The sequence below is a fragment of the Schistocerca americana genome, chromosome 7, assembly GCF_021461395.2.
Source record: "Schistocerca americana isolate TAMUIC-IGC-003095 chromosome 7, iqSchAmer2.1, whole genome shotgun sequence".
Classification (NCBI taxonomy): domain Eukaryota; kingdom Metazoa; phylum Arthropoda; class Insecta; order Orthoptera; family Acrididae; genus Schistocerca; species Schistocerca americana.
This window is the reverse complement of record NC_060125.1, coordinates 83,226,731-83,250,916: the sequence shown is the minus strand read 5'-3', so window position 1 is coordinate 83,250,916 and position 24,186 is coordinate 83,226,731. Positions and strand designations below refer to the sequence as shown.

General features: G+C 44.3%; 1 protein-coding gene across 1 annotated transcript in view; it reads left to right on the top strand.

Moving 5' to 3' along the window:
- The window catches only part of LOC124622086 (lipase 3-like), a 175,099-nt gene that overhangs the window by 96,129 nt on the left and 54,784 nt on the right, over positions 1 to 24,186 (top strand). The window contains exons 4-5 of the mRNA XM_047147662.1: positions 2,804 to 3,047; positions 22,208 to 22,366. Coding sequence (XP_047003618.1) covers positions 2,804 to 3,047; positions 22,208 to 22,366 — 403 coding nt within the window. The remainder of the gene's footprint in view (positions 1 to 2,803; positions 3,048 to 22,207; positions 22,367 to 24,186) is intronic.

Here is a 24,186-nt window from a genome sequence, read left to right as displayed (position 1 = left end):
CCTTGAAGACAGGCTGAATGTGAAGGTTGAGGTCAATCGTGGACTTGAAAATAGTAGATATCAGCAACTGAAGCGGTCTTGCATTAATGAATACGCAGTATGTCCCACATAGCTTCGCCACCATATATATTTTCGAAATGAAACAAAATGTGAAAATTGTAAGTGGCCAGTGATGCACCTACGTCAGGACTCACACAATGGGCATGAATAGTACACGTAAACAAACCACTTTCAACACAAAGTTACGTTTTATTTTTAAATAGCACATTGTATGTTTTTTTCCAGTAAGTGAAAACTAGAGGTACAGTTAGTGATAGCCGAATTGGTTTCACCGCTCAAAAACTTATACCGTCTGGAATATGTAGATTTTAAATAATGTAAGTGGTGCCACAGTTTTCGCCATAATCGTGTGATGCCGTAATGCGGGTTGCCTGTACTGTCCTGAAGCATGCTGTAGACCAGGGGTTCCCAACAAAATTTTCTCGAGGACCCCCTCATCAAGCATGATTGGTACCTTGTCATATTACAGTATCAAGCACCTAAAAAAGCTAAATTAAGAGTCTTTTTATACGTTTTCTATTTTTGGTACGTAGAAAAAACATTGACGTATTCATTATTGAAAATACATTGAGCTTAAAACTGCTCATGCAGGATATGGCCAAAACAAAAAATCTGTTATCATACGAAATATATTTAATATATTTTTTATTCTAATAGCATCTTGCGGACTCCTATGGCATAGCTTGCAGACCCCTGGGGGTCCACCTGTTGGGAACCACTACTGTAGACGACAATTGCTCTGCACATTACGCCAGAAAGTGTGGTGCCATTGCTATCCTTTAAAGTCTACGCATTTCAGAAGGTATGACGCTTGGAAAAGTGAAAACAAGTGTGCCGTTGCTAATAGTACCTCTAGTTCCCAGGTCCGTAAAAAACTTACATGTGCCGTTTAAAAAAACGTAACTTCGTGTTGAAAGTGATGTTTGTTTACATTTATGGATTGTATATACCTTGCCATTGTGTGAGCCCTTCAGACAGCTGCTTTCTTTCTTTCTTTTGCTTGTGCCTGTTTCCCGCAATGACGCAGGGTCGGCATGGTTAATCGGATTTGGCTAGGTTAATTTAAGGGGTGGCCGGATGCCCTTCCTGCCGCCACCTCATACCCCCCCTCCCAGGGGATGGAATTAGTGTACCCCAACTGTCTGTGTCTAGTGTGATTCATGGAATAGTGTGAATGTGTTCAGATGTCTGCGAGCCGTGTAACTGAGGCAGCATGTGAGGACCAGCCCGGTATTCACCTAGTGGGATGTGGAAAACCGCCTAAAAACCTCATCCAAGCTGGCCGGCACACCGGCCTCCGTCGTTAAGCCGCCGGGCGGATTCGATCTGGGGCCGGTGCACCTACCCGAGTACAGGAAGCAGCGCATTAGCGCTCTTCCCCCCCCCCCCCCCTCAAGTTTCTGACGCAGTCTGCGCACTTCAAGGTAAAGCTCAGCATTTTCATGTATCAAGAAACTGTTACGTTTCATACCCTGTAATAAATATAAAATGAGTACTACTATATACAGAAATGTTTTCCACTCCTGTTTCAACTGGATGCAAGTGATATAACACACTGTAGTAATAATCCTGTTACCTTATGTTTTTCTTACTATCTTGTTTGGAAGAAAAACCTGTTTAACTCATTTTGTTTCGTACTTTGTCAAAAACTCAGACTTTTAAAAGTGCAAAATCTGAACCTACTTCTGAATAACGGGTGGAGATAAACAAAAAATAACATGTATAACCATATGTAACACTAAATTAGGCAACAACATTGCCAGCTTTCAAAGGGCTGCCAACAGGCTTTTTCGCTGTTGCTGTTTTAACCTTGTGTTTCTTACTTTCACAATGCTGAATGAACTGTGCTTCAGAGTTTAATGTTAAATTACATGGCTGGCAATAATAATAACCAGATGGTGTTCTATAAATAGAATAGTTTTTTCCCACCAAACTCTGTGTGCCATCTTCATTCTGTATCACACTTGCAAGAATTGAATCTGACTGAGTAGCCTGTGGAGTTGTACTTGTCACAGTTGATCTCTGTTTATTTGCAAGTTCGGCTTTTCTGTGTTTCGCACCCCGTAAGTGCATATCCAGCTGGTCTTGTGAAGTGGCGGCCACTTTACAAAGTTCACAGAAAAACTTCTTGGTTTTCTGAATTGGTGAATCTGGTTCAGGTGCTTTAAGCGCTAGTGGATCTGCATTTGACCATGGCTGAAACTGTGTACCAATCGCAAATGTTCCCGTCTGATCATTAGCAGGAACTGCACACTGTTCTACCTTTGTTTTCGCTGCAGCATGGCCTGCAAGGGCTCTTCAGTGATTAGGTGCCATGTAGTGCTGCTCCGAATGTGCAGTTGACGTAAGGGCAACATTACATACTTCACAGAATGGAACATCTGGAACGCTTTTCTGTGGTTGGCCATCTTTAAACTGTTTTGGCAATGGCTCTCCACTCTCCTTTGACCAGTTCAATAAGAAACTATGAACTTTCTTTTCATGCTACCTCCCTGAGCAATGCATCTTTTCTGCGCTCTCGGTTAACCTGGCGGGTCCCCTTCAGACAGGTGCATCCTCTAGTAATTGCATTTTTCACATTTTGTTTCGTTTCGGAAGCATATAAGATGGTATAGTTGGGCGGGAGCTTTGGCTGTCGACAACATGTGTCGGAGACCGCTACCCCTGGAAGAGGTAGTCTGCCAGAGCGGCTACTTTTGGCGGCGCACAGTGCGGCGCTGTGACTGGCGTTGTGTTGTCGCAGCTGGCACGAGATGGGCGTGTACGACGTGCCGGCCGTGATCGGGCACGTGCTGCGCGAGACGGGCTGCCCGCAGCTGTTCTACGTGGGCCACTCCATGGGCACCACCATGTTCTACGTGATGGGCTCCGAGCGGCCCGACATGAACGACAAGGTGCGCGCCATGTTCAGTCTGGCGCCCGTCGCCTACATGAGCCGCGTCAAGAGCCCCATCCGCTACTTCGCGCCGGCCGCCAGCGACCTCACGGTGAGTCCACACGTGCCCGGCCACAAGCAGCGCCACAGCCACTGCCTTCGGAACGTAGTACACTACTGGCCATTAAAATTGCTACTCCAAGAAGAAATGCAGATGATAAACGAGTATTTATTGGACAAATATATTATACTAGAACTGACATGTGATTACATTTTCACGCTATTTGGGTGCATAGATGCTGCGTTGACGACAATGTCGTCAAACACCGATGCGACCATCATGATGCTGTAAAACATAAACCTGGATTCATCCGAAAAAATGACGTTTTGGCATTCGTGCACTCACGTTCGTGGTTGAGTACACCATCGCAGGGATCGAATGAAGGGTAGAGACACGGTTCGTAACACATGTGAAATGTAACGTCCACTGTTCAAAGTGCCGACAGTGGCAACAAGACGTGACCGAGACGTGTAGCCAATGCAGCTTCAACACGATACCACAGTTCGTCAAGAGTAGTGACTGGCGCATTGTGACGAGCCAGTTGCTCGGCCACCATTGACCAGACATTTCAGTTGGTGAGACATCTGGAGAATGTGCTGGCCAGGGTAGCGGACGAACATTTTCTGTATCCAGAAAGGCCCGTACAGGACCTCCAGTCGCGCATTATCCTGCTGAAATTTAGGGTTTCGCAGGTATCGAATTAAGGGTGGAGCCACGGGTCGTAACACATCTGAAATGTAGTGTCCACTGTTCAAAGTGCCGTCAATGCGAACAAGAGGTGATCGAGACGTCTAACCAATGGCACCCAATACCATCACGCCGGGTGATGGCGATGACGAATACACGCTTCCAATGTAGGTTCACCGCGATGTCGCCAAACACGGATGCGACCATCACGATGCTGTAAACAGAACCTGGATTCATCCGAAAAAATGACGTTTTGCCATTCGTGCACCCAGGTTCGTCGTTGAGTACACCATCGCAGGCGCTCCTGTCTGTGATGCAGCGTCAAGGGTAACCTCAGCCGTGGTCTCCGAGCTGATGGTCCATGGTGCTGCAAACGTCGTCGAACTGTTCGTGCATATGGTCGTTGTCTTGCAAACGTCCCCATCTGTTGACTCAGGGATCGAGACGTGGCTGCACGATCCGTTACAGCCATGCGGATAGCCGACCTCGGTGGCCACGCGGTTCTAGGCGCTGCAGTCCGGAACCGCGCGACTTCTACGGTCGCAGGTTCGAATCCTGCCTCGGGCATGGATGTGTGTGATGTCCTTAGGTTAGTTAGGTTTATGTAGTTCTAAGTTCTAGGGGACTAATGACCTCAGATGTTAAGTCCCATAGTGCTCAGAGCCATTTGAACCATGCGGATAAGATGCCTGTCATACGAGGCCGTTGAGATCCAGCACGGCGTTCCGTATTACCCTCCTGAACCCACCGATTCCGTATTCTGCTAACAATCATTGGATCTCGTCCAACGCGAGTAGCAATGTCGGGATACGATAAACCGCAATCGCGATAGGCTACAATCCGATCTTTATCAAAGTCGGAAACGTGACGGTACGCATTTCTCCTCCTTACACGAGGCATCACAACAACGTTTCACCAGCCAACGCCGGTCAACTGTTGTTTGAGTATGAGCAATCGGTTGTAAACTTTCCTCATGTCACCACGTTGTAGGTTCCGCCACCGGCGTCAACCTTGTGTAAATGCTCTGAAAAGCTAATCATTTGCGTATCACAGCATCTTCTTCCTGTCGGTTAAATTTCCCGTCTGTGGCACGTCATCTTCATGGTGTAGCAGTTTCAGTGGTCAGTAGTGTAGTATCAGATGCACTGGGCATAAATTTCGTCAACAACGTATCCAAAGCCGCTCGGCTTTCGGGCGACGCAAGCTCTTTGCAAATTGCGAACGTCATTACGTAGCCGTATAGACAGATCCGAGTAAAAGTAACGTGCCTTGTACACACACCTTTCATAGCTATCTTACGAATTAGGATTCGTTACCTAATCTGTGCAACAAATTAAAGGAACACTTTTTCGAAACCCTATAATTGTCTTTCAGTCCGAAACGTAAGTTTGAAATTTGGCTCAAAGGTGTCTACAACCTTCCCCTGTAAAGGTGCAAAAGGCTGGCGCCCTGGTACATTGCTCATGGGCTCTGCGACGCTTCAAACAGTAAGATGCTGCTACGAAAAGGCCACAGCCCAGAGGTTCATATGAGCTATAAGGCGGGTTAATGACATGACATTGGCACCAAATTTTTACTATAATTCTGCCAAAGCCACTGTGCACTTGCCACACGATAGCAAGTTCGTCATATCTCCTGTTACCCACAGTTCTCCCTTTTTTTTGACGCCTTTTCGCTGGAGAGCAGAACCGCGACACCCGGCATTGAAATCAAGTTTCTCTTATGGGTGGCCGAGAGAAACATTTCATATGCACCGCCGCTCGCAATCGACACGAAAAGGCCTCAGGGTACGCCATAAAGGCTTTCCCTGGGACGTTGATTCCCACACATTTCGCGATCGAAAGCTACAGTTCGCAGTGCGATGGCCAACAATACGACGTTCTCGACAACGTTCGACAGTGCTGCCACCTCCTGGGCATTTCAGCTCTACGCTAGAAACATCGTCAGGATGCAACCACATTGAACGTTATCTGACCTTTTTGGAGCGTAATGCGCCAGCAATTTTTGTTCCAGTATGCAGGGTAGAACCACTAAACACCGTCCAAAACCGTTCAGCGAAATTTTGACGTGATCCTGAGTAACAAAGAGGGTTTATGCTTTTTCAGTGCTCCTGTTTTGCATCTTCCTGTGGCATGATCATGACGGGCTGCTCCATTAACGTGTGCGTGAACAAAATGACAAAAGTTTCCTCTAAGGCTCCTCCAGTTTGGCAACAACCTCAGTGCCACCCATGCACTTTTGTTTAGCTGTTTGAAAATGTAAATGTCAGAAACTTCGACGCCAATTCAGTCTCGAGGCTGCCCTTCCACCTCAAGTTATGGAAACCCCACGTAATGAGTGTCGAAGGGGTTGCCTAACGCTCAGGTGCTAGAGCAGCCAATACCCTGAATGTTTGTCGTATTTTCTTACAGGTACATTTGTAATGTGCTCAACAAAGGCGCGTGGCCGAACTGGAGGAGTTTTAGACGGACGCTTTGCCGTTTTACCCACTAGAGAAACTTCCCATCACACCACATTGACAGCCAGTCAAAACCCGAACACAGATCAGGCAAGAAAACAGGAAGAAAGCGTACTGAACTCTGAAAAAAAAGAAAGCAGAATAGAAACACTGAATGGTGCAAGGACAAGAAGTGCAATACACAGCATCCTCAATGAGCAACGGCGTCATGATTAAGAGGTCACGCTGTTGAACCACCAAGCAGGCGAACCGTGTTCAAACCACCCTCGTATCAATAAGCCTTTTTTTCCCTCGCTGTTCGTTGCATTCAAATTTATGTCTATGTTGTGGCGTAACGTCCATTTGCAACAGCGAGATGTAAAGAAGGGACCTATAATGACACTGATTCTGCACAACTACTCTATTAGCAGCCGAATGGAAGTGGCTTTCGAATGGCAACCGCGAAACGTTTGATGACAAGGCGACAAGTCAACCGAACCCTCCACCGGAAAACACGTCTGGCGCGTCATGCACGGCATTAGTGACAGTGCTTGTGTCATACAAAAGGAATCTTACTGACCACCTAATTTGTATGCCTCGTAAGTGAGTGACATATGCCTCATTGCCCGGATGTGAATGTGATCACTCCCAAGGAAACGATGAAAACGAAACAGTTTCTCACATAAGCTGTAACAAATGAACGCAACAGTTTCACAATAGCACAGTTTCTCTGTGCTCTGTCAAAACATGTGTTTTTAACGTTTTTGATGGTGCGTTCCGTTTTGGAAATTTTGACTCTTGAATTCCTTCTTTTTAACATAGTTCACACCCATTTCATTGATGTTTTCATTTCTGTGAGACGTCTATGTGGTATCTCGCCTGCTCTCACTATTTATCACTTTTACTTACGACGGTAATCACTTATATTCTGTAAGCAGCATATAATATGACAACTGTCAAGACTACAGAAGGAGAACAAACATATCAATGACCGGCGGGCAGTTCATAATGTTGTGAAAAATAAATAAATGGCGCGAGAGAGTTTAGAACACGACTCGTCCGCTTCACAGTCCAACACCGTGACCACTTTGCCATGACGCCGCGGCTGCGGACACTCGCTCAATACTGCACTTGTTAAGCTTGGGCCGTTCACTGTTTCTATTTCATTTTTTTCCCTATTGAGTAGAGCTTCTTCCTGTTTTCATGCTTGATCTGTGTTCAGTTTTGACAAGCTATCCACAGGGCCATCTGACCACTAGATTCGACGGGGTTGCGATGGGGAGTTTCGTTTGTCAGGCACGTCTTACTGCTGCAGCCGCCACGATCACGCCACAGGAGGATGCTACACAGGAGCGCTGAAAAGCATAAACGCCCATTGCTACTACTGATCACGTTCAAATTTTGTCAAATGGTTTTGAACACCCTCTAGTGGCTCCACCCTGCATATCGGAGAAAAAAATTGTGGGCGCACTACACTCAAAAGAGGTCATACCACGTTCGGTGGGTTCTCAGCGCCACCAGGTCCTTAGCATAGGGCTGAAACGCCCAGGGGGTGGCAGCTGTGGGGAACGTTGTCCTGTTACTCCCCGTTTCGCGAAATATCATTTTTGACCACGAAATGTGTGAGAATCAACACTCCAAGGGAAGGGGTAGTCTCAGTGACACTTTTTGTGCCACCCCTGAGGCTTTTCGAGTCGCTTCCGAGCAGCGATGCATATGAACTGTTTTCCGCGGCCACCCGCATGAACACCGCGTCACCTCAAGGCTGGGTGTCGCGGTTCTGACCTCCATCGCATTGCCTCAGAAGAAGGGGTGAAATGTGGGTACCACGGCGTCTGACCACGGTGGAGTTGGGCCGAGTTGTGACAAAATTAGGTGCCAATGTGATATCATTAATTAACTCTACATCTCACATGAACTTCCGAATTGTGGCCCTTTTTAATTTGGATGTGTCGACATTTTGTTGCTTCATGCGTAGCCGAGCCCTAGGGTGACGTCGCAGGGTGCCGATCTCATGCACTATTACAGAAGAAAGTTGCAGGCGCCTTTGAGCCAAATTTTAAACTTATGCGTCGGAATGGGTTACAATTATGGAGTTTCGAATAAGTGATCCTTTAATTTTATTGCGCAAAGCCTCAACTTATCCACACACTATTAACGCAGTCTCCCTGCTCATTATCCTCATTGCTAGCGGCATTTAGTCAATTCTCGTAAGAGCTCGAGAGTGGTGTGCATCTACACTCAAGGCATCACTGGCCAACCTCGCCTTAATAATACAAGGGTCACTCCAAAAGCAATGCACACTATTTTTTTTAAATCCATCTTTTATTCTACAAGTTTGAAAGTTTTACAGTGTGTAGATACATCCTTTAGGAACAATATTTTCATTTATCCACATAATTTCCATCCCTCTCAACTGCGTTACGCCATTTGGAACCAGCGCCTGTATACCCACATGGTAAAATTCTCGACCAACCTATTGGAGGCACTGTTTGGCGGCGTGCGCAAGGGAGTCATCATCTTCAAACCTTGTTCCACGAAGAGAGTCTTTCAGTTTCCGAAAGAGATGCGTTCTCCATCCGAGTTTTGTGATCGCTTCCATGGTTTTTTGACTGACATGTGGCCGTGCATTGTCATGCAACAGCAAAACATCCTGCTTTTGCCGATGTAGTCCAACACGACTCAGTCGAGCTTGAAGTTTCTTCAGTGTCGCTACATATGCATCAGAATTTATGGTGGTTCCACTTGGCATGACGTCCACAAGCAAGAGGCCTTCGGAATCGAAAAACACTGTAGCCGTAACTTTTGCAGCAGAAGGTGTGGTTTTGAATTTTTTTTCTTGGGTGAATTTGCATGATGCCACTCCACTGTTTGCCTCTTCGCCTCTGGTGAAAAAAGATGGAGCCATGTTTCATCACCTGTCACAATTCTTCCAAGAAATTCATCTCCACCATTCGCGTACTGTTCCAAAAGTTCGCTGCATACCGTTTTTCTTGTTTCTTTGTGAGCCACTGTCAACATCCTGGGAACCCACCTGGCACAAACCTTTTTTAATGCCAACGCTTTCAGTGTTCTGCAAACACTTCCTTCCTCTAACCCAACGTAGCGTGACAATTCGTTCATTGTGATGCGTCTGTCAGCAGTCACTAATTGGTTAACTCTCTGCACATTGTCTGGAGTGTGTGCAGTATGAGGTCCGCCACTGCGAGGACAATTCTCAATATTGCCGTGCCCGCTTTCATCACGTAACCTGCTTGCCCACCGACTAACTGTACTGCGATCGACAGCAGCATCTCCGTACACCTTTTTCAACCTCTTGTGGATGTTTCCCACTGTCTCGTTTTCATAGCACAGAAATTCTATGACAACACGTTGCTTCTCACGAACGTCAAGTTTAGCAGCCATCTTGAAGACATGATGTGACGGCGCCACTCAGGGGAACAGGTTGAACTAAGTTTGAATACAAGCGGGATGTATGTATCTACACACTGTAAAACTTTCACACATGCAGAATGAAAACTGTATTTTTACAAAAATAGTGTGCATTTCTTTTGGAGTGACCTTCGTATATGCCCGAAAGAACACATATAAAATATTAATCACATCTACTCATTTCTCATACCATAGGAAATTGCTATAAAATAAACACAATACATAATCCGAAGATAATGAGCCAATTTAATCTGCAGATGAAAATTGCTCGAAATGTATATACATTCAACAGACTGATTTCTAACACACTCCTACACTACAGAACCTTTTAAGCATTTGTCCCACAAATGCTGCGTGGAGTGGCCGCGCGGTTTGAAACCCCATGTCACGGATTGTGCGGTCCCTTCCGCTGCAGGTTCGACTCCTCCTTCGGGCATGGGTGTATGTGTTGTTCTTAGGATGAGGTAATTCAAGAAGTGTGTAAGTCTAGGGACTGATGACCTCAGCAATTTGGTCCCTTAGGAATTCACACATATTTGAACCTTTTTTTATCACAAATGTTTGCATATACAGTCATAGAAAGTAGCCCGACATTGTGTCTGCATATTAATAAACAAATTTCGAATTGTATATTTGGCAGCAACGATTCAACACCATTCCTTTCGCTAACAAATAAATGTTTGAAATCAGTATAAATACGTGTAATATTAAAGTTAATGTCAGCGCAAAATGTAAACAACAGTGACATACATAAGTCATGTCTTCCCGTGAACATTTCTGTTTGATGTTTGTTAAATGTGCAATACCCCATGTTCAGTCCACATGCAGGGTGACTCACCTAAGACTTGCGCCTCAGATACTGCGGAAATGAAAAGTGCTATCGACGTGTGGTTTTGGTAGTCAAGGGCTCATATTGTTAGCCAATAAGCGGATTGCAATAATACTTAGAGAGTGTATTTTTGTGCGAGCGTATACTTTTTTAAATGGATCAATGCCTCAGTGGTGTTTGTTGCAGGATTCTAGTGAGAGACGTTTACGACATATCGTAATTTGAAAAGTTTCCACACCGACACCTATTTGAGCCGTTCAGCCCCTGTAGTTGCTATGTAAGAAGCTGTTATGTTTCCTTAAAGCGTGCTCGTGTGTTAGTTGAGAGCATTGCGACTTGCCAGTCACACAGTGTGGGACAGTCCAACCAGTACGTCGTGAGTGGACAATATAATTTGCCAATGCAGAAAAAGCCGACATGCTGATGGTGTACGGAGAGTGTAGGAAGAATGCAGTTGGTTCTCGTACTGTATATGCGACAAGATGTCCCAATAGACGGCAACCATCTCGGTAATTATTTATCAACTTCTTCAACCAGTTACGTGAAAGTGATAGTGTAACACCAAGACAACGTAACAGAAGGAAACAAGTGGTGACAGAAGAGGGGGAAATTAAAGTTCTTGCTGCTCTTGCAGATGATCCGCACGTTAGCTCCCACGCAATCGCACGAGGAAGTGACATGAGTCAGGTAAATCCCTATGCATTCTCCACCGACAGAGGTTCCACCGCTATCACATCTCCCTCTTCGTTGACTATCACTATTGGCTTTGTCAGGTGAAGCTCATAGGCCCGTGTTTCATAGACGGATTCTGAACGTGCACACGTATCGCACCCTCCTAAGAGACCATCTTCCACGGATGCTGGAAGACGTTCCTCTGCAGACTAGGAGGAACCTGTGGTACCAACATGACGGCTGTCCAGTCCATAGTGCACGAAGTACTACTACAGCATGTCTTGACGATTTGTTTCCAAATCGTTGGATTGCACGCAGGGGACCTGTTCCTTGGACGACCGTTCCCCGAATTTTATGCTTGTAGAATTTTTTCTGTTGGGAAAGCTGAAAGGCATTGCCTACAAGGACATGCCAACTGCATCCGATGATATGCAACGACGTGTTACTGCAGCCTGCTCGGACATCTATGCTGAAATGCTAGCAATAGTTGCATGCCAGACTGGAAGCGAGTATTGCCCCTGTCGGTGGTCGTTTTGGACACAACTTACAATGCTCAATTGCCTCCATACTGGTCAGATATCCACGTAAGTAGTGTATACACTTTTTTGTGCTACCAAACGTTTTGTACAAGTGTCAGTGTGAGAACTTTTCAAAATACGGTATCTCGTAAACGACTAGCACTAGAATCTTGCAGCCGGCCGGAGTGGCCGAGCGGTTCTAGGCGCTGCAGCCTGGAACGGTCGCAGGTTCGAATCCTGCCTCGGGCATGGATGTGTGTGATGTCCTTAGGTTAGTTAGGTTTAAGTAGTTCTAAGTTCTAGGGTTCAAATGGCTCTGAGCACTATGCGACTTAACTTCTGAGGTCATCAGTCACCTAGAACTTAGAACTCATTAAACCTAACTAACCTAAGGACATCACACACATCCATCCCCGTGGCAGGATTCGAACCTGCGACCGGAGCGGTCGCTCGGCTCCAGACTGTAGCGCCTAGAACCGCACGGCCACTCCAGCCGGCTAAGTTCTAGGGAACTGATGACCTCAGAAGTTAAGTCCCATAGTGCTCAGAGCCCGTAGAATCTTGCAACAAACAACGCTGACATTATAATTTACCCTACTTTTAGCTTGTTAAAGTTCCGTTTAAAAAGGTGTATGTTGGCACAATAAACACACTTTCTAAGTATTATTAGAATCTATTTATTATCTAACAATACCAATCCTAACTGCCAATCCATTCTGTGAAAACCGCACATAATTAGTACTTACCATTTCCGCAATATCTGCGGTGCAAGTTTTAGGTGATTCATCATTCTCCATGGTACTGACAATCTAACATCATTAAGTAGAATAAAAGAGAAACAAAAACTATTTACATTGCGTCCGCAGAATTATACCGTTAGAAACGTAACTAGCCACCACTCATGTTCTGTACGGGAATTCTTTGGCGAATGCAATGCCACGTTTGATCACAATATCCAGAAATAGATACTAGAAATCCTTACCGGTAGGGACTGAGTGTGGGAGTGGAGCTACGTTTGGAGGTTACTTTTTTAGGTTTTTCTTTAATAACTCGAGAACTACTGCCTCTAGTGAAATCGTATCCAAATACAAAATTTAACTACATTAAATGTCTTACAAAAAAAAAAAAAAAAAAAAAAAAAAAAAAAAAAATCTGCTCATATTTTCTATAGGATTAACGGTTTTCGTGCAGCTACCGAGATAATAAAAAAAAATCTCGTGCATGGTTTTTGAGGGGCAGTTATAGAATCGCCAGCTGCATAAAACTACATGGGCAGGGGCAAATATATCCACGCAATGGGCTGTTCGTGACGTCATGCCTTGGACAAAGGCCTCATACCCATAAATCAAACATCGGCAGTATCGTAAATACCGGCCGTAAAAGACTACTTCGTATGACAATTCTTTACTCCCGATTTTCTGCAAACTGTATCTGACCTCACTAGTCATATCTCGAGTTGTTGATGGTGGAACATCACCTTCGAATGGAATGAAAGCTTAATCGTTTAACATGTTCCATGTGTTGAACATCTCCACAAGCTTTCATAAAAATGACTACTGATTCCTGGTGTAACAATTTCCATTTTTATTAATGTTGTTGTTGTTGTTGTGGTCTTCAGTCCTGAGACTGGTTTGATGCAGCTCTCCATGCTACTCTATCCTGTGCAAGCTTCTTCATCTCCCAGTACCTACTGCAACCTACATCCTTCTGAATCTGCTTAGTGTATTCATCTCTTGGTCTCCCTCTACGATTTTTACCCTCCACGCTGCCCTCCAATGCTAAATTTGTGATCCCTTGATGCCTCAAAACGTGTCCTACCAACCGATCTCTTCTTCTAGTCAAGTTGTGCCACAAACTTCTCTTCTCCCCAATCCTATTCAATACCTCCTCATTAGTTACGTGATCTACCCACCTTATCTTCAGCATTCTTCTGTAGCACCACATTTCGAAAGCTTCTATTCTCTTCTTGTCCAAACTAGTTATCGTCCATGTTTCACTTCCATACATGGCTACACTCCATACAAATACTTTCAGAAACGACTTCCTGACACTTAAATCTATACTCGATGTTTACAAATTTCTCTTCTTCAGAAACGATTTCCTTGCCATTGCCAGTCTACATTTTATATCCTCTCTACTTCGACCATCATCAGTTATTTTACTCCCTAAATAGCAAAACTCCTTTACTACTTTAAGTGTCTCATTTCCTAATCTAATTCCCTCAGCATCACCCGATTTAATTTGACTACATTCCATTATCCTCGTTTTTTATTAGTACTGAAAGTAAACAGCATTGTCGGCCGCGATATTTATTGGCGGTATCGCGCCAGCGTTCCCGCCCACCGCGCACACTGTTTGTGCCCTTCACGTCGCCGCCAGAGGGCGTGCTGCCTGGGCAGACGGCCGTGTACCCGTGGAGCGCGTCGAGATCAACACTCCGGCCGGGCGGGAAATCTGGGATCGCTGTCAGATACTAAATTCGGTTCTTGCTATACTGCAGTGCAGGGTGAGGACTGTATGTGACAATTTTAGCCTATCGATGGAGTTAAAACACGTGGAGGAGCCATTTTTAGCCGGTGCCTATTGGAATTATTAAGAAGAGACGTGTGTAAGGGGAGGAACGGAATTATACTGACGCACAACGTCCGGAAAATCCTGGACATGCCCTTCATTTGAACCTTATTGAACCGTGAATTTACTTTCAAAACCTTTTCTTAAGAATTTACTATATTTACTATCGATTCATCAAGAACATTAACACATTTAATCACACTATGTGAGCGTGGAAGTAGTTGCCAGTGAGTAACTGAGAAAATCAAAATAAAATTGCTTTTAACAAATGGGAATTTTATTCCTAAAAGCTTTTTTTTAAGAAACAGATTTAAAATTATAAGCAGAAAGCACCCTCTAAATATCAAGTTACAATTTATTCAGAGGCAGAAAGAAACAAATTTTTGAGTGTATGAGCTTTCGGGCTGAGAACCTTGCCGCTCCCTTTCGACACGGCCGTAGTCACGACCGCTCACAACAACCTCTGAAAGACTACACAGGTGCAAATCTGCAGCACACCAGATTACCTTAAAGTTAAAGTTTCAACAATTCACACAAGCAAACAAACTATGCACCCCGTAGGAGGGATAGAAATGGTACAAAACACTAAAATTAAGCCGGCCGGGGTGGCCGAGCAGTTCTAGGCGCTACAGTCTGGAACCGCGCGACCGCTACGGTCGCAGGTTCGAATACTGCCTCGGGCATGGATGTGTGTGATGTCCTTAGGTTAGTTAGGTTTAAGTAGTTCTAACTTCTAGGGGACTGGTGACCTTAGAATAACGTCCCATAGTGCTCAGAGCCATTTGAACCATTTGAACTAAAATTAAAAGATTAACTTGCCACTGAAGGTGCAACTTGATTTTAACTTCTAAGAAAAGTCTTAAGAAAAGTCTTACGGTGGAAGGGTGGCAACTTTATATACTAAAATGGCCATTTAAATAAAAACCCATGAAATGCAGTCTTACATAAAATATACAAGGTTCGCTCAAACATGCTCTACATTACACATATGCCGCCTCTCAAGATGATAGGCAAAATAAAAACGTATTTCAGGCATTCGGCCGTTACACTTCAAGCAATAAATTCATTAACACACCGAATCCTACAAACATGACAGAGGCAGCTATTAACGTATGGCAGATTGACAGGGAGATTACCGAACAACCCGAACCGCAGGTTGCTCTAACGCGCCCCTACTCCACAAGGGAAAACAGACCACCCAATTCATAAATAACCACCTTCCCGCGGGTGGGCGAACGGAGAAGAATTGTGGGACGACCCCAAAACAAAGCGGCTGGTGACCTCACCAAGAAAACAAGTAGAATTTAACAAGTAAATGAAACAACATATCTCCAATCACCTAACTTCTAATAAACTGCGATTTCTGGCGAAGACCTGGCGCAGCACCCTCAAAACGCTATCCCGAACCGTCCGCTGCCAGCCGCTTCAACGGACGCAGGAAGGCGCGCCGATCTCCCGTCTCACGGCTTCGCAGCTCGCACCGGCCAGAGGGATGTCGTGGGTTGACTCCTGTTGCTCTCGTGTCGGCCGCGAAGCCACTACTCCTCACAATACGCCGCGGCCCACTGGACTCACGTGGCGACCTCACATGCGCTGACGATCAGGGCGGACCAGTCATCTTGTGTCTCAGTGCGCGACCGACCAACCGATCAATCCAACGGCCAATGTCCGTTGCCTGAGCAACTCGAGCAGACTGGCGGCCTAACGCGCAGACTCAGATGCAGGAACTCAGCCCCGACCGGGCGACCACTAGCTGAGTTCTGTTACTGCCGGAGTGGCAAGACTCTAATTTTGCCGGCTTTAAAGTTTGATCCAAACGACCGACATACTAGCACTCCGAACGACAGACAGATACTTAACTGCCGCACAAATGCGAACGAGAGACAGACCAGCAACTGGTGACGAGTGACTGACCAACTGACCGGCTGACGAGCTTATAGCGCCCCTCAAACGCACGTGAACAGGCAGCCTTTCCCCTTTTCCACCAGAGGGAGACATCAAAGCTGCGATTGCCACAGCGGCGCCACCGCCAGAAACGGAGGGCGACTGCTTCACACAACGCGCTGCGGCGCGCTCTTCAAAACAGTAATTTTTTCCACGGCTCAGAGCCATTTTTAGCCGGTGCCTATAGGAATTATTAAGAAGAGAGTTGTGTAATGAGAGGAAGGGAAATATACTGACGCACAACGTCCGGAAAATCCTGGACATGCCCTTCATTTGAACCTTATATTTGGCGTCTAGCAAAAATTTTAAAAAAATCTTGATTGACCTACAAGGGGCGTTTAATGAGTAACCCAACACCTTTATTGTCGGCCAGTTTTGCTTGAAAAATACGAAATTTGTTGTCACGGAATATTCTCCCTTCAGCTTGTATGGTTTCACGATGTTCCGATAGGTGGCAGCGCTATACGAAGCCTCCAAAATGGCGTCCATAAGGGAAGTGCGTTGCAAGCACAGAGCTGTCATTGGTTTCTTTTGGCGGGAAACCAGAGCATTGCACACACCCGCAGGGCCTTGCAGAATGCCTACGGAGACCTGGCAGTGAACAAAAGCCCGGTGAGTCGTTGGGCGAGGCGCTGTCAAAGTCTCGCAAACCTGTCCATTGTCATCCGTGCCGGCCGGGAGCACACAGCTGAGATTCCTGCAGTGCTACGCTCAGGAATCTGAAGAAACGACTTCAGTGTGTTCGTTTTCACAAAAATGCAAACGAATCTCACCTTCTCCATGACAATGAAAGGCCCCATACAGGACTGCGCACCAGAGAGGAGTTCACAAAACTTCATTGGACTGTTCTTCCTCGTCCGCCCAACAGCTCGGATCTCGCACCATCCAACTTTGTTTCGTCAATTAACGATGTACTCCGCGGGAAGCAGTACGTGTATGATAGGCCGTTTATTGATGCAGCAAACCATTGGCTCCGACGTCAAGCAGTAGAGTTTACCACGCGGGCATACAGAGCCTCTCAGCAAGGCGCCGCAAGGCCGTTGCACTGAACCGATATTTCGCTGCAAAATATGATTTTGTAGCGAAAAGAGTGGTCAATAGTATGAAGTATTGGAATCCTGAATAAAACCATCCTGCTTTCAGAAAGAAATGTGTTGCATTACTTATTGACCGCTCCTCTTAAATTCTAAAGACTGCCTAGGACACGTGAGACTGAGTTATAAGAGCTGCAATAGCAATCTTTAACTAGCACTTACTTTCCCAGTTACCATTCTGATTTAATACAGCGTTGTGCCTCCAGACTGTATGTTAGCAAGACGCTTCTCCGATTGCTATCAGTATTCGTTCCGTCAGCTAAATTATCTCGCTGAGTGGGGAACCGCCGCCTCGTCTTGCTGCACTGACTTCGATGTTTGTGCTCGTTGCGCGATTATAACATTTCTGAGGATCGCATAAAATCGCTTAAATTTATTCAAGGCGCTATGTCAATTTGTGATATTTAGAGTCCTGGAGTTTATTATTTTTAAATTTTGGGTGTTCTGAATGATTAATTTAAATTCTGAAGCTTGTATAAATGATATTCGTAGCTGCATTCCGGTTTTTACTAACAATGATAGTACACACTTATGTAATCTGTTTTTGGAACAAAACACACCATCCTCCCAAAATTTAATTTGTGTTGCTAGCGAGGTTAGATGTTTAATTGCCAGAAAGTGAAAAGTTTGTCATTCAGACCTCATGAAAATAGTAGGGAATTTTATCCATTGATCTGTTGAATGCGATTCTCATATAATTGTTGGCCAGTGGACAAGTGAAAGAAACAGAAAACTTAAGTACAATTATAGGAATGTAAGCAGCCTCTTCAGTAGTTGCAGGGGCAACAGTCTGGATGATTGACTGATCTGACCTTGTAACACTAACCAAAACGGCCTTGCAGTGCTGGTACTGCGAACGGCTGAAAGCAAGGGGAAACTACAGCCGTAATTCTTCCCGAGGGCATACAGCTTTACTGTATGGTTAAATGATGATGGCGACCTCTTGGGTAAAATATTCCGGAGGTAAAATAGTCCCCCATTCGGATCTCCGGGCGGGGACTACTCAAGAGGAAGTCGTTATCAGGAGAAAGAAAACTGGCGTTCTACGGATCGGAGCGTGGAATGTCAGATCCCTTAATCGGGCAGGTAGGTTAGAAAATTTAAAAAGGGAAATGGATAGGTTAAAGTTAGATATAGTGGGAATTAGTGAAGTTCGGTGGCAAGAGGAACAAGACTTTTGGTCAGTTGAATACAGGGTTATAAATACAAAATCAAATAGGGTTAATGCAGGAGTAGGTTTAATAATGAATAAAGAAATAGGAGTGCGGGTAAGCTACTACAAACAGCATAGTGAACGCATTATTGTGGCCAAGATAGACACGCAGCCCACGCCTACTACAGTAGCACAAGTTTATATGCCAACTAGCTCTGCAGATGATGAAGAAATTGATGAAATGTATAATGAGATAAAAGAAATTATTCAGGTAGTTAAGGGAGACGAAAATTTAATAGTCATGGGTGACCGGAATTCGACAGTAGGGAAAGGAAGAGAACGTAGTAGGTGAATATGGATTGGGGCTAAGAAATGAAAGAGGAAGCCACCTGGTAGAATTTTGCACAGAGCGTAACTTAATCATAGCTAACACTTGCTTCAAGAATCATGAAAGAAGGTTGTATACCTGGAAGAACCCTGGCGATACTAGAAGGTATCAGATAGATTATATAATGGTAAGAAAGAGATTTAGGAACCACGTTTGAAGTTGTAAGACATTTCCAGGGGCAGATGTGGACTCTGACCACAATCTATTGGTTATGAACTGTCGATTAAAACTGAAGAAACTGCAAAAAGGTGGGAATTTAAGGAGATGGGACCTGGATAAACTGACTAAACCGAAGGTTGTACAGAGTTTCAGGGAGAGCATAATGGAACAATTGACAGGAATGGCTGAAAGAAATACAGCAGAAGAAGAATGGGTAGCTCTGAGGGATGAAGTAGTGAAGGCAGCAGAGGATCAAGTAGGTAAAGACGAGCGCTCGTAGAAATCCTTGGGTAACAAAGGAAATATTTAATTTAATTGATGAAAGGAGAAAATATAAAAACGCAGTAAATGAAGCAGGCAAAAAGGAATGCAAACGTCTCAAAAATGAGATCGACAGGAAGTGCAAAATGGCTAAGCAGGGATGTCTAGAGGACAAATGTAAGGCCCGCCGGCCGAAGTGGCCGTGCGGTTAAAGGCGCTGCAGTCTGGAACCGCAAGACCGCTACGGTCGCAGGTTCGAATCCTGCCTCGGGCATGGCTGTTTGTGATGTCCTTAGGTTAGTTAGGTTTAACTAGTTCTAAGTTCTAGGGGACTAATGACCTCAGCAGTTGAGTCCCATATTGCTCAGAGCCATTTGAACCATTTGAACAAATGTAAGGATGTAGAGGCTTATCTCACTAGGGGTAAGATAGGTACTGCCTACAGGAAAATTAAAGAGACCTTTGGAGAAACGAGAGTCACTTGTATGAATATCAAGAGCTCAGATGGAAACTCAGTTCTAAGCAAAGAAGGGAAAGCAGAAAGGTGGAAGGAATATATAGAGGGTCTATACAAGGGCGATGTACTTGAGGACAATATTATGGAAACGGAAGAGGATGTAGATGAAGATGAAATGGGAGATATGATACTGCGTGAAGAGTTTGACAAAAGACCTAAGCCGAAACAAGGCCCCAGGAGTAGACAACATTCCATTGGAACTACTGACGGCCTTGGGAGACCCAGAGCTGACAAAGCTCTACCATCTGGTGAGCAAGATGTATGAGACAGGCGAAATACCCTCAGACTTCAAAAAGAATATAATAATTCCAATCCCATAGAAGGCAGGTGTAGACAGATGTGAAATTTCCGAACTCTCAGTTTAATAAGCAACAGCTACAAAATACTAACACTAATTCTTTACAGACGAATGGAAAAACTGGTAGAACCCGACCTCGGGGAAGATCAGTTTGGATTCCGTAGAAATGTTGGAACACGTGAGGCAATATTTACCCAACGACTTGTCTTAGAAAATAGATTAGGGAAAGGCAAACCTACGTTTCTATCATTTGTAGACTTGGAGAAAGCTTTTGACAATGTTGACTGGAATACTCTCTTTCAAATTCTAAAGGTGGCAGGGGTAAAATACAGGGAGCGAAAGACTACTTACAATTTGTACAGAAACCAGATCGCTGTTATAAGAGTCGAGGGCATGAAAGGGAAGCAGTGGTTGGTAAGGGAGTGAGACAGGGTTGTAGCCTCTCCCTGATGTTATTCAATCTGTATATTGAACAAGCAGTAAAGGAAACAAAAGAAAAATTCGGAGTAGGTATTAAAATCCATGGAGAAGAAATCAAAACTTTGAGGTTCGCAGATGACATTGTAATTCTGTCAGAGACAGCAAAGGACTTGGAAGAGCAGTTGGACGGAATGGACAGTGTTTTGAAAGGAGGATATAAGATGAACATCAACAAAAGCAAAACGAGGATAATGGAATGTGGTCGCATTAAGTCGGGTGATGCTGAAGGAATTAGATTAGGAAATGAGACACTTAAAGTAGTAAAGGAGTTTTGCTATTTGGGGAGCAAAATAACTGACGATGGTCGAAGTAGAGAGGATATAAAATGTAGACTGGCAATGGCAAGGAAAGCGTTCCTGAAGATGAGAAATTTGTCAACATCTAGTATACATTTAAATGTCAGGAAGTCGCTTCTGAAAGTATTTGTATGGAGTGTAGCGATGTATGGAAGTGAAACATGGACGCTAAATAGTTTGTACAAGCAGAGATATTGAATAAACTGAGTTTCTCAGTGGAATATAAGTAAAAATTTCAAATACTTTATTAATATCAGTATGTGTACTACGTATGTTACTTAGTTTCTAAAGTAATAAAATAATGTGCAGTCAAACTATAGCTCTCAATATTTGATCACTTATCTTATCATTGTATTCTACATTATGTCAATATTTTGCAAGTTCGTGTCCTTTATTCCCTTAACACGATCTGGTAACGCAACTATTTACTATCTGCCGCACAACGAACTGTGGCTGACATAGTACATGTGTAGCAGCGGGTACAGATGAAAATGTTTCAGGTCCACAGATGCATGATGTCGCAGTGTATATGTCTTCACCAATTGAAAACACATCCTTTGAACAGAACAGTACTTTACTAGGCATCGCCCAATTAAATGTGGTTTTCCGATGGCTTCCTCCGACCTTTAAATTGACTAGTTAGTGAGCTATCGGGAAACACGCAGTTCAGCGTCGACTCTGAACGGCGATGTAACTTCGCATTTTTCACATTAAAAAACATTTCCAGAGGTGAAAGAAGTGACAGGTGACAGACAAAAGTCACAGGTCTGGTCTGTCAAAGAAGTAAATCACTCAGTAAAAAGTAAATCACTACAGTCGTGTAAGCTACACCCTCCCTACAAAATTTAAACAATGAATTTTTCTGTAAACACATATGGCACCAGCTGTGCCTGTTTTTGGCTAAGTTTATGGCCCATCAGGGTCGTATTTTTATAAAAGGGCTTGGATAATCTGCCTTACAGTCTATTTTGTTTTGAATGGGCCACAGCAAATTAAGACAGTTTAATAAGTTTTGTTTCTCTTGGTCTGCGAATTAAAAACATGTTCTCAGATTGCCTTCTTTAACGTTCAATAAGTGGCTTTATGTAAAAAGAACTGACTGCATTCCTTTTTGGTGATGGGTGTGAGTGTACGCAGAAATTTGTCCTGGGAAAGGAGCGGTGTGGAGGACTGGTGGGGGGGGGGGGGAGGGGGGGGGGGAATGGAGGGAGGAGGGGAAGTTCCACAATTGCCAACACAACAGGTATTAATTGTTAAAGTTCTTTGCTGAGTTGAGTTATTGATTACATTCGAATAAATAATCACTAGTATTATTATGATTTTAAATACTAACCGAAAAGCTTTGTTGCTGTTATTTACAGTGTATTTTTCCATAACCTCAAAATCGTTTTGGTTCTTTTTCAAATGCATGAAATTTTAAAACAGCTCCGTTACAGTTGCTTTGGATACTTATCGTTTTTGTATGATTGTTTCAGTTCTTTATGCATCTTTTCGGGCATGACGAGTTTCTACCACAAAGCAAGGCCCTTCGATTCCTCGCAAAGGTCGCCTGTGAGCTGACGACCATTGAAGAACATGTGTGTGAAAATGCCATGTTCACTCTGGTCGGATTCGACGAAAAACAATTCAACATGGTAAGTTCGTGCATACCGTGTCATATATTACGGAGGTCCTCTGTCGTTTTCCGCCTGCCCCTATCTTGTGGCATTAGGTGCGTATGCCATATATGTAAGCCATCGATTCGTATAACAAACAATAAAAAAGGCGGCTTACAGTTTCTAGGTAATAGCTGGTAGAGCTTGGCCAACTCTAATAGTAATATAGCAACTTTTGTGTAGTTTTTCAGTACTGTAGATGTGTGAGTAGAAACACAATTTTATCATGTCCAACAACTCCAGTGGTACTCTTCACAGGAAACATTTTATAAAGGAGAGACAAGTGAACTGAAAATATTCGACAGAATTCCTGTTTGAAGGTTAAACGTGAATCACTGTACATCAGCCGTCTTAATACTCTCATGCCAAGTACTTCGGCATCTCTCTAGGACAGAGTGGTGTACGAGTATTCTCCTGGCCGACCTGCAACTACATTGCGGGTGCGGCCCAAGGATGAAGGGCTTACACGAGCAAAGTACACAAGTTCAATGAGGCGCACGCCAGGCAGCAGTGCGAGTGCTACTAGAAGTCACTGACCCAACAGACCTGTTTGCTTCCCGGGGCCAAGTGACTGCAATGGCTCCTCTATGCAGCCTAGGTATTTAGGGCAGTGCAACACTACTATGATCCAGGCAATACCAACTCCCATACGTTTTATCCCACCGCTGGCGTGCCCCAATGCTCTGTCCTTTCCCCTCTCCTCTATCTCCTGTATACTGCAGATATGCCCAAACTTCCCCCCCCCCCTCCTTGTTCACCTCGTATATGCTGATGACACTGTCTGCCTGCCCCTCTATTCTACGCTCTATATGTTTCGTCTTCATCTTTTTATTCACTGTCCCACTTGGCTGAAGAGCGGCGGATTGTGCCGCTGCCAGCCTTCTCCTGTCCATACGGAGCAGGGGAATGAAATCACAATAAAGAAAAAAAATACTCCAAGCCGGTCTTCCGCCGAGCTATGGGTCAAAAGCTGACTGCACCCGCCGTTCTTCAATCAATGTCCCATTCGGAATTTTCGCTACATACTACGCCGTGCCATTTGCTAGCCACTACCGACTGGGAGAGGCACCACACCACCATGACCAGGACTTGGCCTCTGCATTGCAAACGACCAGGATTTGGGTATCAGCCATCAAGCTTATCTTCGTACATCAAATGGACCTTGAACACTATCTTGTCCTGCAACCATGTGAATATGAGACCTTTCTATTTCATCATTAAGGCCTTTAGTCTAATTTCGGACTTCTGCATTTCAGTACTGATTGTGGACCTTCACAAACTATTGTAAGTGATTAACTTTTCTCCAAAGAGGACTTTACGGTTGATGCATTTATTAATAAAGCTGCTGTATATTGTTTATCTGGGCTGTGTTCTCAGTGCACTTCAGTCAGCACAGGACATATCAGATAGTCTGCTTCAGATCTAGATAGTAAGTCTCAACTGACTTCTTCCTAATGGAGAGTACCATTGCCATCATGAGAAATAGTACCATTTTCTGGCTCAGGAATGGAAATATTGTTCATCAAAATATACTTGCAGTGTGCTGTGTACTATGAATAAAGTAGCTTCTAGTATGGAAACTATAGATTTATGGACATATCCTTAGTAAAGCTTACGTTTTTACTTACCATCATACGGACCATTCCACAGTTATTCCCTACTGTTCATAATCACCTGTATTGGGTGTTCAATAATTGTGTACTCCCTTAACATTTTGTAAATGATTCTAGATATTGAAATCTGGTATCTGTCAATACACCAATGGGTAATTATTTTGCTACATGCATAATGACTGTAGC